Source organism: Anoplophora glabripennis, unplaced genomic scaffold, assembly GCF_000390285.2.
Source record: "Anoplophora glabripennis isolate ALB-LARVAE unplaced genomic scaffold, Agla_2.0 scaffold80, whole genome shotgun sequence".
NCBI classification, from domain to species: Eukaryota; Metazoa; Arthropoda; class Insecta; order Coleoptera; family Cerambycidae; genus Anoplophora; species Anoplophora glabripennis.
Window position 1 is genome coordinate 1,358,155 of NW_019416401.1, and position 16,222 is coordinate 1,374,376.

The following is a 16,222-nucleotide window of genomic DNA, read 5'->3' on the forward strand; positions in this document are numbered from 1 at the left end:
AATTATTTCACTTACTACTTTTTTATTTAAAAAAATTAAAAATATTTTTGGAAGTTTAACACCCTGTATCTTTTTAACGAAGCGTCCTAGATAAAAACTTTGTAGGAAAGACCCCTTAAAATTCACCAAAGAATACGAGGATAAATTTTTGGTCACCATTTGTGAATCACCCTGTATTGGGGGAAACAACCACTCTGCAGGCTACAGCCTCGTCCAGCATTGAAGAAAAAGCAGCAGATATAGACCGGTTTCGAATTTATTATTTCTCGTTTATGGTATGCTGATGAGAGCTAATAATTTCGAAATCACAAACCTGTTTATGTCTGACAATACTGCTGACTAACTATTTTAGCTACTTCCTAGAAATTGTAGGTGCAATTCAATGTTGTACAGGGCCGTAGCCAGCAGAGTAGTTCTTTCGCACAAAATCACTAGTTTAAAAGATTTGAAGGTATCTTAACCTCACTAAACTTCACCCTTTTTGATAAATTTGTACGTTTGCTAAATTTTCACTGCAAGTTGAATGGACTCGATTTAATTTCATCTGAGAAGCTAGCCTTGAAGTACGACTCACTCGTTTCCAAACACCCCGTATTTTAATCGATGTTTACACCCAAATCATCATTACTTTTTAAGTTAATAAACGAACAAAAAAATAATAGCATAACTGTAACAATGCGATGATTACAAAAAAAATGTGCCACTATAAACTGTTTAATATAAAAGTAAGTATTTTTGTATCGCTATTAGGATACAAGAACTTGTTTTTGAAAAAATCACCGTTGAAGCAGAAGCAGCAGTTCTGTAGTGCCAAATATATGGGATTTGTACAGTCTTCCTGTTATACAAACCGTTTTATATAAAATTTTGATAACGCAAAAAGACATCTTGTAATGGAGGATTGTTTATAACTACTATTACAGATTTTAATAAACACGTGAACAATGAACTAGTGCAACTTAAAAGAATATGCCCCTCATCCTCCTCCCCAGTCCTTGCCTGTCGTACAAAATGTTGAATTTATTTACGAACTGATTGAGGTCGTTGCAGCCCTTCGTGAGTGTCCCCAGGTAGGTCATCAGCCCCACGTCGTTGCATTGCTACAAAACGAACATTTATTTAGTACAAAATGTCCGATTTGTCTAACAGGGAAATAGAGAAGCATATGCAGCGAGAGAGCTATTAAAAAAATGCAGCAATAAGTGCCTATAGAATCAGCAACACTTTCTTCAAATTCTAACAATGCACCAATGTTTGTCTTATACAGGGTGTGGTATTTTAGCGAATAAAATAAATATCACTTCTGTGCCAATTCATCACGCAGACGTAAGGAGCATCAGCTTCTCGCACCTGCAGAAATTTTGTGAATAAAGCATGACCTCGAGCATGACACACTAAAGTGTAATTAATGTTTTAATTTCATTTAAATTAAAAATAATATTTGCAGGTAAAGTAATTTTTAAGGTCAGGTCGACCATAAATTCAGCGAAGTGAAGTTGCAGTAGTTCATTTGTATCTCTGTAAGTAGCATTGTTACAGGGACAATTCCAGAACTACAAAATTTACAATCATGTAAATATATTCCATATAACAGCAGTTAGGAGTCTTGTCTGTGGGGTTAAATATCTTTTACATACCTAAGTTTTTGGTATCGAAGAACTTTGATCGAGTTCATTCGATAATGTTTAAAAAAATATTACAAAAATTTATACTGTATTTGTTTGAATTAGTTTGAGACTGGCGTCTTATAGACAAGAAATTGCACTTTTAGTAAGACAATAATGGAATAAGAAAACTAAAAATGTTGAAATACAAGCATTCTTTTAATTTTTCACAGAGAAAGATCTCGGAAAACATGGGCATCAGAATGTACCTTTCCTGTTTTGTCGAGAATTTTGTAAAAAATACTCGATAATTATGATTAATTCATGTGTAACAGTTTCATAAAAGCCTTCTGTGGGGTTTATAGGCCAGTTAAATTATCGAACATACCTAGTTTTTTTGACAAAATTTAGTTCAATAAACAAAGACACGTTAAAATTAGAAAAACTTCTGTGGAATTGAATCAACTACTTTACCCCAGCTGAATGTTAGGGATTAATTTTCAAAATGGCGTTCAAAGGTCGCAAAAAACAATTTTTTTCATTAAAAGAAAGCTAAATACTTAAAAAATATATTTTAGACAAAAAACTTTTTTAGCAAAAATGTTGAGTCCAACCCGATGTCAATTGATAAACAAATGTATTAATTATTGTAAAAAAATGGCTTAAATTGCATTTTTTTTAAATTTTATCTTTAAAACAGAAAAATATTTTTTTACAAAACTTTCAGAACATGTAGTCCCTGGCAAATATGACAATTGCATTTTTGTAAAATTGCAAAATATTTGAGTTTTTGAAAAAATTGAGTTTTTCGAAAAAAAAATCAAATTTCAACAAATCATACAGTAATGCATTTACGATGCCTATATTGGACTTAAAATTTTTTATAAGAGTTGTACTTTCCTGTGCAAATTGTGCGCATATTGCAAAATAATTGGAAATATGCGAAAAATCTACAGAAATTTTGACTTAATTTTTCGGGTCGAAAAATATATATCATTTTCTTATCGTTGAAATTTAATCGGAATGGTATTATTGCCAGTTGAAAGCTAACATTTTTTTCACAAATTTAAAAAAGATGTCCTACGACCAACAAGAGCCGAAAATTTTTTTTAAAAATCGCTACGGCCTTATTTATTAATATTAAGGTCTGAAAGAGTGACCGCAAAATCCGCCTGTTTTTGAGACTTTGACAGAGGCGACAGGAAAAATTCTAAAAATATTCTAAAAATATCCAAAAACTCGTCATGAAAAATGAAAATGAGCATCACTTTCAGTTTTTCGAAATTTTTGGAAAATAACCCTTATTTAGGGGTTGAAAAGACAAAAAAAGTGAACAAATTAAGAATCATCAACAGTTGTAAAACCCCAAATATTTCTATGTTGTTAACAAAATAATATTATGAACATGAAAATATCTAATTTCGTGTTTGATACGGTCTTGTCCGGATTGAAAATCAACCCTTAATATCCCTAGAGGTGAAATCATCCCCTAAATGCCTAAAAGTGTAAAAATTTTTAACTTTTAATATATTTTTTGCATTTTTAGGCGTTTAGGGGGTGATTTCACCCCTTTAGGGATATTAAGGGTTGATTTTCAATCCGGACAAGACCGTATCAAATGCGAAATTAGATATTTTCACGTTCATAATATTATTTTGATAACATAGAAATATTTGGGGTTTTACAACTGTTAATGATTCTTAATTTGTTCACTTTTTTTGTCATTTCAACCCCTAAATAAGGGTGATTTTCGAAAATTTTCGAAAAACTGAAAGTGATGCTCATTTTCATTTGTCATGACGAGCATCTGGATATTTTTAGAATATTTTTAGGACTTTCCCTGTCGCCTCTGTCAAAGTCTCAAAAACAGGCGGAAAGATGGCTTTTTTGCGGTCACTCTTTACATATGTAGTTAAACACTTTTACTTCAATATAAAAAATAGTCCGCAATGATTGACCCCCTTTTTTTACAGTAAACTTAATCTTGTTGGGCCTCTGTTAGACACGATGCGCGTGATGGGGAAGGAGAGAAAGTCTGTGACTCAACGTTTTCAGTTAGTGCTTGGCATGCCTGCTCAATTTTGAACAGTTGCTCAGATATTGAAGAAAAAAACTGCAGTTTTTGAGACATCGTGTCAAGCGGAGCAAGTATTTTATGGGGCCCAAAATTTACAGTTAAAAAAGGGGGTCAATCATTGCGGACTATTTTTTATAATGAAGTAAAAGTATTAAATTACAACGTGTGTAAATTTCAGACCTTAATATTGATAAATGAGATCATAGCGATTTTTTGAAAAAAAAAAGTTTTCTCGGCTCCTGTTGGTCGTAAGACATTTTGTTAAATTTGTAAAAAAATGTTGACTTTGAAATGGTAATAATGTCATTCCGATTAAATTTCAACGATAAGAAAAAGGTCTACATTTTTTGACCCGAAAGAAGTCTACATTTTTTGACCCGAAGAAGTCAAAATTTCCGTAGATTTTTCGCATAATTCCAATCATTTTGCAATACACGCACAATCTGCACAGGAAAGTACAACACTTAGAGAAAATTTTAAGCCCAAGATGGATCATGTAAGTGCATTACTGTATGATTTATTGAAACTTGAAAAAAATGTCTTTTTTTTCGAAAAACTCAATTTTTGCAAAAATTGTTAAATATTTTGACAATTTTACAAAAATGCACTTATTCTACTCGCCAAGAACTACATATTCTGAAAGTTTCGTAAACTTTAAAAGTAGCTTACAGAATTATAAATTTACAGAGAAACGCAGGATCGACCCATTAACTTTCTTGATAAAACTTAGGAAACCGTATTTTAATTTTTATTCACTATAAACGCCACATCCTGTATACAGGGTGTTCCAGAATAATGTAGCATAAAATTTAAGAGCAACAGATTATCAAATGAACAATGGGTCTAACCCATCCAACAGACTCATAATAGTTCACACGAAAAACCTTATTTTGTGATGCTCTACATTGTTCTGAAATACGCATAAAAAACAAACCGGAAACTCACAATACGCATTTATCAAATGTAGGTAACACTTACGTTATAGAAATCTTGCCTGAACCGTGACCCGTGGATGACCGGCAGCCGGTGGCACAAAGAGTAAGCCTCTCTAAGTATTTCGTGGTTCCTGGGCAGCTGCCCGTTTTGTACTGCCTTCATGTATTCCAAAACGAGGCGCACTCTCGAGTGCAACATCTTAATAGCACTGTACTGGGCAGTTAAATGTTCCGCAACCAAAGAACTCTCTCCGGAATCGGTGGAGGTCATCCTCGCAACATGGTCCACCCCGATACGTTCGGCTTCTTCGGTGGCTAGAGTGTAGGTTAGAGGAACGAACAACATTGTGGCCTCGCCACTCACTAAATCTATCACAGACTCGTATAAATTAACCGGTAAATGCTGAAAATCATTACCAGGTTAATGTTATGTATTTTTAAATAGTCGTTACTCAGTACCTCTATATTTTTATCGTAAGGATTTAACTTTAACAAAATCGGAGATTCATTGATTTCACAGATTTGCTTATGTACTTTTATATCTGTTGAACTAGGGGTGTCGCCTGTTGTATACCATCCAATGAAGTCCATATCACTAAATACTTGTTTGACTAAAATAAAAAGTAGTTTGTAAGTGCTTTTAAACAATTTTCTATATACATACACTGTTCTTCTTTCATGTTGTAATAATCCCTATCGATTACTATATCACCTCCAATAACTGTAAATACTAATTCAAATGAATTCATGATTTCGATGTTTCTTCCTTTTTGTTTGCCGATTAGTGCTCCTATCACTAAAATCTTAGGTTAAAATCTCAGTTGCACTGTAATTAATTGGTTTTTACCTTGCTGAACGGCACCCTCTTGAGCCCTTTCTCTAGTCCAATGTTCAGAGACATTCATAATAACAAGGGGGTGCAGGGAACAAGTAATTGAGCCAACAGCTCCAGATGCCATGACATTTTTGCCAGGGTCTGTTGTGATGTCCATAGAAGATTTGCCACTTTCTGCAATGGAAGCGGTTTCTACTTCCATCGCCATTCCGTCTTTTGAGGCACTCATTGTATCTGGTTTTTAAATTTTACTTCCCTCAAATGTGTATGAAATGTATTTATAAATTACTGTCAAGTGTCAACTTTTAGACAGCTCACTGCTCAGCTCAAACCATAAACCAACGAATTCGCATTGTAAACAGAAATAACAGAATGCTCATGTTATTTTATTGACCGATTGCTGTATTCAATGAAAAGCTAGCAATTGAGACCTTACTTTTTTTATATTATAAAAGTTCAATAATAATTTGATAAATGAAGGTTTACTTTTATCTAAATTTTTAATCAGTACCAAAATAAATTTATCCTCAGAAATAATCAATCACTGAAATGAAAATGAACTTTTCACGGACAAGTTGTTTTGTAGGTGGCGCTGGCGTCTGCAAAATATCAACAATTGAAGTCCTGTTCTGTTAGTTGCATACTTTTATGGACGCTGTTAAGAATTGAATTTTGAATTCAAAACTTTTCTTTTAATTAAAATCTTTTTGTAGTGAAGTGAAAAAAGCAGACACATGAAGTCTTCTTAAAAAAATTTATGAAATTAAAGTATATTCACTGTTTGTTTTATAAATTTATTGCTTATTTTTTACATGATTTAGATGCACAATAAAAAGTACTATACACTTTATTTTTCATCTTCAGAATCATCAAAATCTGAATCACTAAAATCATCCATGTCATTCAGTTTGAGAGAGTTTAATTTGTGCATCAGCTCGTCTTTTTCATTTTCTTGAGCTGAATCATTTTTACCTTCTTTTGATTTTTTCTCCATGTATCTGAAGAAAGTTCTTCGTTTTCTTTCGGGTAGAGCTTGTATTAAAGCTTTCAGTTCATTATCCAACTTTATCTAAAATGAAAAAACAAATGAATACAGTAAAGTGTACAATTTTTAGAAACTTATAATTTTACCTGTTCTTTTTCGCTTGGTTCCGCTTGTACAACGTCTTTATTTTGGCAACACTTAGTACATAATCCTAAAGTTTTTCCACAATCTCCGCACATAACATGATAAGCTTGCTTAACACTCTTTTGTCCACACTTCACACAAGTCTTTGGTTGCGTTAGCGGTTTGTATTTCTTGTATTTAATTTTCCATTCTATAATTTCTTTGCATCGAACACAAACGCTACTGACTTGGATGCTATTTACCAGTTTCGTGCGTTGGCTAGTATCGTGAAGATTGTTTTTAAACACGCTTTTGTTTTTATGCTTTTGAGGTCGTGTCCTAGACGTGTTCCCTTTCTGTAAACTCATATTCGAATTGTCCCTGAAAATAACACTCATTTAAAAAGTAATAAAATTTGTTTTGTTCTTTAAATCACTAATTTATTTGCAAATTCTATTACATCGGTCTTAATTCACACTGTTTAAAATGGAATTACGGTTAATTCTCAACAGTTCCAATTCTATTTCCCTATTCTGCTCAAACTCTTTCTGTAGTAAAGTGTTTAACTCCTGGTATTTTGTAGCGACTAAGTCTAATTTGTCTGTCGTTCCTGTCACAAAAGACACCAAGGAATCATCGGTCATCATTTGCCCTATGGTGTTAAATACGCTCATATAATCGTCTAGTTCCTTACTTAACTCAGCTGCCAGTGTTCTGTAGGGCGGGAGTTCATCCCAAAACTCCGAGAGAGGTCCAATTTTTGAGGCAGTTTCTGTAATCTCAATTTGCTTCGTGAGGCAGCTACGGTACTCTTGACATACAACTAAAACAAAGTCCTTAAGTGTATCCATCAGCACAACGATGGCTACGTCTCCTTCTGCGCAGGCTTCTCTTAGGCCATCTTCCACGTTAATTTTAGTCCTTTCTTCACTTTTAAGGGCAACACAGCACAGTTGGGAGCCTATCAGTACTTTAGCTCTTGCCAAAATAAAGGGTTTCGTGTGATATATTGTTGCGTTAATGTTTCTCTTTCGAAAGTACTTTGTTAGGTTCCTCAAGAATCTAGGATTAAGGGATCTCAACATCACATATGACAAATTCCAGTTCCCCTGAAATATTTTTTCTAGTTCTTGTTATTTATTTACTTTAATAATTTAGTGATTTGGTTTTGTGAGTTTGACATTTTCATCGATGACATACATGTAAGAGAAACATGAAAAACATTGATGTTAGTTGAGAATTGCAAAGTTAGTTTATTAAATTATGTTTTAATACGCAATACAGTTATTTTTATAAATAATAATAGTATATATAGTTAGTTGTGTGAAAACAAGAAAAACGTGCTAATTTTGAATTTCCCGCATTAAATGAAGTAATACGCGACATACGTATATCGTCTATCCTCTCTCGTGTGTTAAAATAAGTTCTAATCGTATCTAGACGTATGTGTGTGATAAGGTAACACTTTAACGCGATTTTGTGACAATCATAAGCTAACCTCAAAAATAAAAAACTTCGGACATGATCTAAATTCGCAGTGATATTCTCGCAGAATGAATAAATTGGCTAAAATCGGAAGAATTTACAGATATATGTTATGCAAGCATCCCATTATAACACAGTCGATTCAAACTGGCCTTTTGATGGCATCCGGGGACGTCATAGCTCAAAAAATCATCGAAAAAAGGTGCGAATTAAATTCCCTCCGGACCGCTCAATTTTTTGCTCTGGGTACCGTGGTGGTGGTAAGTGTAATTTTACTTACTTGGACAAATCAGATATATTTATTATTGGACTTCAGGGCCCGGCGGTGACAGTGTGGTACAAACTCCTGTCGAGGTTGATCACCGATCGCGGTAAATCGGCGGCTCTCAAAAAGATGGCACTGGACCAACTGATATTCGCGCCAACTTTCTTGGCTGTTTTTATCGCCCTGCTGAACAGCATGCAGGGGAAAGACCTGGATTTTATCAAGAAGGAATTGAGCTGCAAGTACAAAGATATTCTAATTAGCAATTACAAGTTGTGGCCGACGGTGCAGCTGGTCAACTTTTATATGGTGCCATTGATGTTCCAGGTTCTTTTCACTCAAATTGTGGCATTGATTTGGAACGCATACTTGTCGTGGAAAACGCAACAGGGAGTTGCTGATAAAGATGGTGAGGAAGATGATGACGAAGATGATTAAAAATACGTTTTCACCTTAATTAATTTGGACAGTATTAAATGACGTGATTATTCTTAAATTCAGGTATTTCTTTATACATAGTTTTTACATATACCTATTTTAATAAACTGGTGAAATGTCAGCTTTGGTACTTTAATAGTGAAACCGACATATTTACACCAAATTTTGCCGTTAAATACAAATAGAAACTATTATTAATATAAGTTCAGGGTCTAGTGAATTTTAAACATATATTTATTTTTCGAGTTGTATACCTACCTTTATACTATTTTTGCTAGGTAAAATTTATTACTTTATTTTTCTATAATGTGCCTCGTATATGTTCTCTTAAATTGCATTGTAATAGTATAAATAAGATATTTGTTTAATAGGTTTTATTTTAAATAACAGGCTACATAAAAAATTTCTGTTATTTTATTTTGCAACTTTTGAGTTCAGTGGCGTTTCTTGAGTATACGGACGCTTCTCTAGGTCTTTTACTGACCAAATTGTAAAAGAATGTTTATTTCAATTATTTATTGCATTTGTTTTTTTTTATTTTAAGCATTTAATTTTGAACATATCCATTTTTCGTAGAAGTAAGTATTTGTTACTTTTGTTCTGGAAAAATAAATTATTAGGTAATTAGTTTGCAGTTTTTCTTACATCTTCATGATTTATTTATACATATAACCTTTTTAGTCCGGTCAAATTAGTCATAAAAATAATGGTCAAATAACGAAAATTCCGACAGAGCTAAATTTTGGTGGAGACTTTGGGTACACCGTTAGAAATAAAGTGTCAAAAGTCCCCACCGATCCCATGTGTGCTAAAAAAGTTATTTGGGGTCAAAATTCAAAATTTCAGGTTTTTTGGATTTTTTTCGAAAACGGTAAGTTTTATCAAAAAAGTAGTTCAGACAAAAATTATAGATCTGAAAATTATCTACAAAAATGGTCACAATCAAATGGGAACAACCATTCCTGAGATCGCGATTCTAAAAGTTGAAGAGTCACGTTCTACATGATATGCACATATATGCCACGTATATACATAGTCAGTCACTTAATACAAGTAAAAATGCCTATTTGTGTCTCTTGTATGTATAAACTATACTATTCTGAGAATATACACCCAAAAGAAACTCAGTCCCTTAATCAAAATGACACAGATGTCCTTATAATTGAAACAACAATAGAATAATTTAATGCAACAAACACAACTACTGTAGTTGGTGAAGATGTTGACTTATTAATACTACTCACTACTCACTGCAAGGACTCCAGTTGATAAAATTATATACTTCTTAAAACCTGGAAAGGCTCAACAGCGAACAGAAATATATTCTTCAAAAAGTTTATCTGCTTATCCAAAATGCCAAAACCATATCTTATTTTTACATGCGATAACCGGCTGCGATACTACATCAGCAATGTTTAGAAGGGGTAAAATATCAGTATTAAAATTATTTGCAAAAAAGATTTGATTGATTGTAGAAATTGATTCTTCACCTCAAACAATAATCACAAAAGGAATTCGCTTTCTCCTTGCTGTTAAGGAGCTCCAAAAAAAATTGATTGTATAGATAAATATAGATATTTAACTTCTGTAAAAAATACACGAAATAAGAAACAAGTACAACTATCTTGTCTTCCTCCAACATCGGCTTCTGCTAATCAACAATTGTATCGAGAATACTATCAAGTTCAGACATGGCTAGACAATCAACTGAACCCAGAAGACTGGGGTTGGAAATTAACAGATAATACTTTGGAACGGATTCAAACTTTACTTCCACCTGCTCTGGAAAAACTCCTAAACACTATTTTTTGCAATTGCAAAAAAGGTTGTAGTGCTAAATGTGGCTGTAGAACTTGTAGAAGAGTAGGGTTACTGTGTTCTTCAGCGTGTACTAATTTCCAAAGCCAGTCTTGCTCAAATGTCTAATTGAATACAACAGATGAAGATTCATGTGATTTCGATGAAGAGACAGCTGATTCATCTTCATTTGAACAATTTACGAACATCCAGCAAGAAGAAAAGGAAGAAGAAGAAGAAATCGAAGAAGACATGACTGTTGAAGTCGACTTTGAATCAGATTAAAATATCAAAAGGAATCAGAACTACAGTTAAAGTCAATAACCAATATCAATAATCATCATACAGTTAAAAGAGTATTGTCCTTGAAAATTCCGTCATAACAGTTCGTGGAGTAGGCCTATCGGGGAAACCATGTTAAAAACGCGTCAAAGTACAATACCTCACAGGTGGTGTGGAAATGTGTGCATCATGTAGAATGTGACTCCTTCAACTTTTAGAATCGCGATATCTCGGGAATGGTGGTTCTTAGAAAAAAAGTACAAGGACCATTTTTGTAGATAATTTTAAGATCTATAATTTTTGTCAGGGCTACTTTTTTGATAAAACTTACCGTTTTCGAAAAAAATCCAAAAAACCTTAAATTTTGACTTTTGACCCCGAATAACTTTTTTAGCACACATGGGATCGATGGGGACTTTTGACACTTTATTTCTAATGGTGTACCCAAGGTCTCCACCAAAATTTAGCTCTGTCGGAATTTTCGTTATTTGAAATGTCTATTTTGACCGGGCTATTTGTTAAATATTCACAAAGTTTTAATCTCAAACATTAAGTTTATGTTGGACATTTTAAGGAATGTGCTACATATCGTCAGCCCAATTTTATTTATACTTTTGTTTGTAACTTAACATTGTGACCTTACATTTTACATATTTTTTTAGCCTTTATACTTTTAATAGCTGGCACATCTTCTGAAGTGGAACATAAAATTTATCAAAAAGTACTCTTCGCTAGCTCCTTTTTGTTCACTTTGCCCATCGCGTTTTTCGGTATGTCTTCCACAACTTTCAATTCCGAAGGTAACGCGTATTTCGGCATCTTATCACTGGCCCAATCCCTTAGCTTGTCTAGAGAGACCTCGGCCCCATTTCTGAGGACCACCACGGCAGCTATTTTCTCCCCCCACACCTCATCTTTGATTCCGAGCACGGCACACTCTCTAATATCCGGATGAGCTAGAAGTACGGTTTCGATTTGCAACGCACTGATTTTGTACCCTCCAGATTTGATAATGTCCACGCTAGTCCTCCCCAAAATCCTGAATTTATTTTTCTCTGGGACGTACTCGCACATGTCCCCAGTTTTGAACCAGCCGTCTTCAGTAAATTCTTTCCTTGTGGCCTCGGGTTTGTTGAAGTATTCTTTGAAGACGCCCCCTCCTTTGACTAGTAGTTCTCCTTGTGTGTTTTTATTTGCTTTTTTATTAAAACTGATGGTTCCACTTTCATTTTTGCATTCTAGAAGCGTGTTGTGGATGTCGTTTGTTGTTTCCGACAATCTAACGGAGACACCAGGCAAAGGCACACCAACGTAACCTGGTGCTCTGTCTGAATCGTACTCGTTGGAAAGAGCCATGCCTATTTCTGTCATTCCGTACCTCTCCAGCAGTCTATGGCCTGATATTTCCAACCATTTTTCGTACAGAGGCACAGGTAGGGGTGCGCTGCCGCTCACCATAAGCCTAACTTTACTTTTCAGGCGATTCCTAACGTCTTCTTTTTTGCCTTTTAAGTTTTTTTCGTAGTAATCTATAAGTTTGGAATAGATGGTCGGTACTGCCATGAACACGGAAACATCCACGTTACTTAAAGTTTCGTTGGTGCCCAAAAGGTGGGACCATACTTCTTCGGTGGAAAATTTAGGAAGCATTATAGTTCTTGCTCCGATCTGGAGGGGACAAAATAGTGCGTTAACGGTGCCATGAACGTGGTGCAGGGGTAAGGTGTGTAGTATGACATCTTCGGATGACCACTTCCATGCTTGGAGAAGGGTGTTGGTTTGCACCAGAAGATTTTTGTGGGACAGTACAACGCCTGTTGGATGAAATAAAATTCTAAGTAGCAATCTGAGGACTCAATTTTCTTACCTTTTGGATTTCCCGTGGTTCCACTGGTGTACAAGATAAGGGCATTGCTATTTTCCTTAAAATCTGACGGTAATTTGCCCCGAAGATCTTCAGGAGTTGTAGTATTCAATCCCGCAAATTTTTGTAATCCTTCCTCGATGACGTACAAATTCGTGCTAGTTGTTTTGGATATTTTCCTCATTACCTCCTGGTGTTGTGGGGCCGTGATCAATAGTTTACAGCCGGTATCCTGCGCGTAATATTGAAGAATTTTGACAGGGTGTAACGGGCTTAGAGGGACAGCTGAAATTTGTATATACAGCTATTTATTTTTACATCCATGCCAAACGCTTACAATCGCGCTGTAAACGAATATCAAATATTTACCTATTTGGCCCGACATCCATATGGCCCACAAAGTGATGACGTAATTGACGTCGTTAGAGCACAGAAACAAAACCCTTTCGTTTGTTTTCCCACTCAGCCTACTAGATATAGAAGACGAGAGCTCTGCGGCTCTCGCAAATATGTTGCCGAAAGTGTAACTACCAGCTCCGTCATATAGTGCTGTTCTGTCTGAAAAGTTGACCGCATTTGCGAAAAGGGGCAGATTACTGATCGTTCTCGTCTCTTTCCATGGCACATACGATAAAATTCGCTTTAAAAAGTTCCTACGGTTTAGGATGAACATTTTTCATTCGGCTTCTGGTCGTTTGCAACACATGCTGTCACTGAAAAGTGACGATAACCGTACTATATTGTTATAGAAACAGGTACTCATGTTTATCTCGAAACAAATTATATAGTTTCGCCGTCATTTTCTGTTATCTAAGTCGTAATCAAATTTTATCGTTTGTTTTGTTATCAATGAGTGTTGGCAAATTACTGCAATAGACAAATAAATTTCACTCATGCTTCTGATTTCTATATACATATTATTTTAATTTACGTTTATTAAGGTTATTTGAAATTTAAGCAGTATTATCGCTAATTTCTTTATTGTTGAAGATGGAAGATGGTTACATGACTAAAAGAAATGCTGATTACTTACCTAACCACGAATAATGGGATGTTTGCATATAAAAAATTGTACTTCGAAGAAAAGTGAACTTTTTTTTGTGAAAATTAATCTAAATATGGGTTAAAACTTGTTTGTAAAATTTACCTCGATAATTCTCAGAAAATCCACTACTTGGGAGAAAACTGGCCCAAATATGGGTCAAAATTGATTTTTTCCTAAATTTTGTCCGTCACATTATTTCATCTTACGGTAATATCTGTAAAAGTGGCAAACACCCCGTCCAGATTACGAAACATTCTCAAACCTAATACTCTATTCTGTACTTACCATAGACCTAGTAAATAAACTAGTAACTAGTAGTTTATAAGGTCTATGGTACTTACTTTGAATTTGATTATTAATTCTGTAGTAGCTGTGTTTTTAATGGTAACAGTTTCTTGGAGAGTTGTAGTAGACCAGGCAAGTTAGACAATAAATCAGAAATTTTTTTCTGATGAACTGATCGAGTTGCAGTTTTCGGCATTGTCTTCGGAAAAATATCAGGAAAAAAGTCTATCTATTACACTTTGGGGCTGGATCGAAACTGCATTGCGGGTGCATAAACTGTGTGCATCAATTTTTCCGAATGGTAAACTAAACTGGTAAACTAACTGGTACTAAAAATGGTAAAAATTTACTAAAAGTTGTAGAAATTTGTGTGCACGGGTTTTCGGGGTCGGGGATTTCGATTCTGACACTGAAAAGTATCCCCGACGCCCCTGGGGCACCCATGGGGGCAAGGGGGGGCTTCTGTAAAACATCGAATAGATGAGTAATTGCCTTCTAAATTTCCACTCGGGGGTTTTTGTGGTCGGGGATTCCGATTCTGACACTGAAAAGTATGCCCGACGCCCATGGGGTTGGCTTTCTGGAAAACATCGAAAGGCACATCAGATTTTTGCAATAAAACTGCTCCACCTGCTTACCAACCATGATCTTGTAGGCTCATCTTTATATTGTAACACACGTAAATTTACAGAGATTAGAGGAAAGAAGGTAAGAAAAACTAACAGGAAATTAATGAGTCGAAAAGAATCCCCTTTATTCTGAGAACCAATTTTCTTTTTATTTGCAAGACAATTAGTGAGACAACTACTATCATATATTTATCTAACACTTTCACTATCAATCACAATTTTCATCATCAGTCATCACTGTCTCCATCACTATCATCTATTATATTTTCGACTATTTCAGAATTGGAACAGTTGGTTCCAAAACAATTTGTACATGCAATTGTGCATGTAATTCCATGATTCCTGCACCCACAAGATCTGCATTGTCGATAATCGGATTTTGTCGCCTAATTGTTATGCATTATCCGCAGTCGCACGGGCTCAAGAGATTCTTTTGAAAATCCATAATCCATGAAATATTCTTCAGTTTTAAGGAATATTTCTTTGATTTAACGAAATTTGTCTCTTAGGAACGGACTATCCAGGATTTCTCCAATTCTAAGACAATTTTTCTCAGTGATAGACAAGCTAAGATTAATGGATATTTTCCAGTGTCAGATTCGGAATCCCTGACCCCGAAAACCCCCGCGTAGAAATTTAGAAAGCAATTACTCAGCTATTCGATGTTTTACAGAAGGCCCCCGCTTGCCCCCCTGGGGGGCCCCAGGGTCGTCGGGCATATTTTTCAAGGATAGATTCGGAATCTCCGACTCCGAAAACCCATGCACACAAATTTCTACAACTTTTAGTCAATTTTTACCATTTTTAAAAAATTCGGAAAAATTTTAGCACTCCAAGATGCAGTTTATGCACCAGCAATGCAGTTTCGATCCAGCCCCAAAGTGTAATAGATATACTATTTTCCTGATATTTTTCCGAAGACAATGCCGAAAACCGCAACTCGATCGGTTCATCAGAAAAAAATTTCCGTATTCTTTCTGGGTGATTTTGGTCTAACTTGCCTGGACTATAGGTTCAGGACAATTAACCAAAACTCTTTCTTTTTTGCAAAATTTGCCGACGTTTCGATTAAACATATAGTCGAAATGTTGGCAAAAGAAAAAGTTTTAGCTAATTGTACTAAAATCACAACTCTCATAAAAAACTACTCATTGTTTCTGTTAGAAACTGCGTTTCTATGGAAGACAATACTTTTATATTATTATTTTGGAACTCTGGATCAGGTGATGTAAAAAAATTGGATGACGATAATGCAGTATATGTTTTATTTGTAATTACATTTATTTTGTACATCATATCATACATGATAGAACCAAACACAGCTTAATTTAAACATATTAAAAAATACTCCAGCTACCTTAAACAAAATACACTTTTCTCCTATATCTATTAACAAATCAAATGGAATTTCGAGTAATGAGATAGTCGTTGTATGTCCACAATACGTGTACCTCACCCCATTATTGAATATTTTCCCTAACGAACATCACATTTTCATTTGTGGACAAATTGTGTTTACATGTAATCATATAGATTGAGCCAGAAAGAAAACACGTTATATGGAAAATAACCC

The 16,222-nt window shown here is 34.7% G+C and overlaps 4 protein-coding genes across 7 annotated transcripts; 1 reads left to right on the forward strand and 3 right to left on the reverse strand.

Annotated features, from left to right (window-relative positions):
* Positions 1-886: 886 nt before the first annotated feature.
* On the reverse strand, positions 887-5,781 carry LOC108917557 (COP9 signalosome complex subunit 6). Its single transcript, XM_018724214.1, has 5 exons — positions 5,464-5,781; positions 5,281-5,412; positions 5,076-5,227; positions 4,660-5,019; positions 887-1,100 (listed from the first exon to the last, which is right to left on the reverse strand). Exons 1-5 carry the CDS (start codon positions 5,678-5,680, stop codon positions 960-962), a joined length of 1,002 nt encoding a protein of 333 aa, XP_018579730.1. The 5' UTR covers positions 5,681-5,781; the 3' UTR covers positions 887-959.
* Positions 5,782-6,229: 448 nt separating this feature from the next.
* On the reverse strand, positions 6,230-8,430 carry LOC108917555 (uncharacterized protein C9orf85 homolog). Of its 4 annotated transcripts, none has more exons than XM_018724211.1 (3): positions 8,325-8,430; positions 6,583-6,940; positions 6,230-6,520 (listed from the first exon to the last, which is right to left on the reverse strand). In XM_018724211.1, exons 2-3 carry the CDS (start codon positions 6,925-6,927, stop codon positions 6,299-6,301), a joined length of 567 nt encoding a protein of 188 aa, XP_018579727.1. In that variant the 5' UTR covers positions 6,928-6,940; positions 8,325-8,430; the 3' UTR covers positions 6,230-6,298. The 4 variants fall into 4 exon arrangements, with proteins under 4 accessions (XP_018579727.1, XP_018579728.1, XP_018579725.1 ...); XM_018724212.1 differs by lacking the exon at positions 8,325-8,430 and adding an exon at positions 8,058-8,135; XM_018724209.1 differs by lacking the exons at positions 6,230-6,520; positions 6,583-6,940 and adding an exon at positions 6,959-7,668.
* Positions 8,058-9,360, forward strand: LOC108917556 (protein Mpv17). Its single transcript, XM_018724213.1, has 2 exons — positions 8,058-8,304; positions 8,361-9,360. The coding sequence occupies exons 1-2, from the start codon at positions 8,113-8,115 to the stop codon at positions 8,745-8,747; spliced, it is 579 nt and encodes a 192-aa protein (XP_018579729.1). The 5' UTR covers positions 8,058-8,112; the 3' UTR covers positions 8,748-9,360.
* A 2,066-nt stretch (positions 9,361-11,426) lies between these two features.
* LOC108917560 (acyl-CoA synthetase family member 3, mitochondrial) lies at positions 11,427-13,409 on the reverse strand. Its single transcript, XM_018724216.2, has 3 exons — positions 13,060-13,409; positions 12,694-12,975; positions 11,427-12,640 (listed from the first exon to the last, which is right to left on the reverse strand). The coding sequence occupies exons 1-3, from the start codon at positions 13,361-13,363 to the stop codon at positions 11,541-11,543; spliced, it is 1,686 nt and encodes a 561-aa protein (XP_018579732.1). The 5' UTR covers positions 13,364-13,409; the 3' UTR covers positions 11,427-11,540.
* Between the last annotated feature and the right edge of the window lie 2,813 nt (positions 13,410-16,222).

Excerpts from the sequence above, each read along its gene's own strand:
- LOC108917560 (XM_018724216.2), bottom strand. The coding sequence starts at position 13,363 with ATGTTCATCCTAAACCGTAGGAACTTTTTAAAGCGAATTTTATCGTAT. Across the intron at positions 12,976-13,059 it reads ATGGATGTCGGGCCAAATAG|CTGTCCCTCTAAGCCCGTTA; the intron begins GTAAATATTTGA and ends TACAAATTTCAG. Across the intron at positions 12,641-12,693 it reads AACCACGGGAAATCCAAAAG|GCGTTGTACTGTCCCACAAA; the intron begins GTAAGAAAATTG and ends TTCATCCAACAG.
- LOC108917557 (XM_018724214.1), bottom strand. The coding sequence starts at position 5,680 with ATGAGTGCCTCAAAAGACGGAATGGCGATGGAAGTAGAAACCGCTTCC. Across the intron at positions 5,228-5,280 it reads CAACATGAAAGAAGAACAGT|TCAAACAAGTATTTAGTGAT; the intron begins GTATGTATATAG and ends TTTTTATTTTAG. Across the intron at positions 1,101-4,659 it reads TCAGGCAAGATTTCTATAAC|CAATGCAACGACGTGGGGCT; the intron begins GTAAGTGTTACC and ends TTCGTTTTGTAG.
- LOC108917555 (XM_018724209.1), bottom strand. The coding sequence starts at position 7,644 with ATGTTGAGATCCCTTAATCCTAGATTCTTGAGGAACCTAACAAAGTAC.
- LOC108917556 (XM_018724213.1), top strand. The coding sequence starts at position 8,113 with ATGAATAAATTGGCTAAAATCGGAAGAATTTACAGATATATGTTATGC. Across the intron at positions 8,305-8,360 it reads CTCTGGGTACCGTGGTGGTG|GGCCCGGCGGTGACAGTGTG; the intron begins GTAAGTGTAATT and ends ATTGGACTTCAG.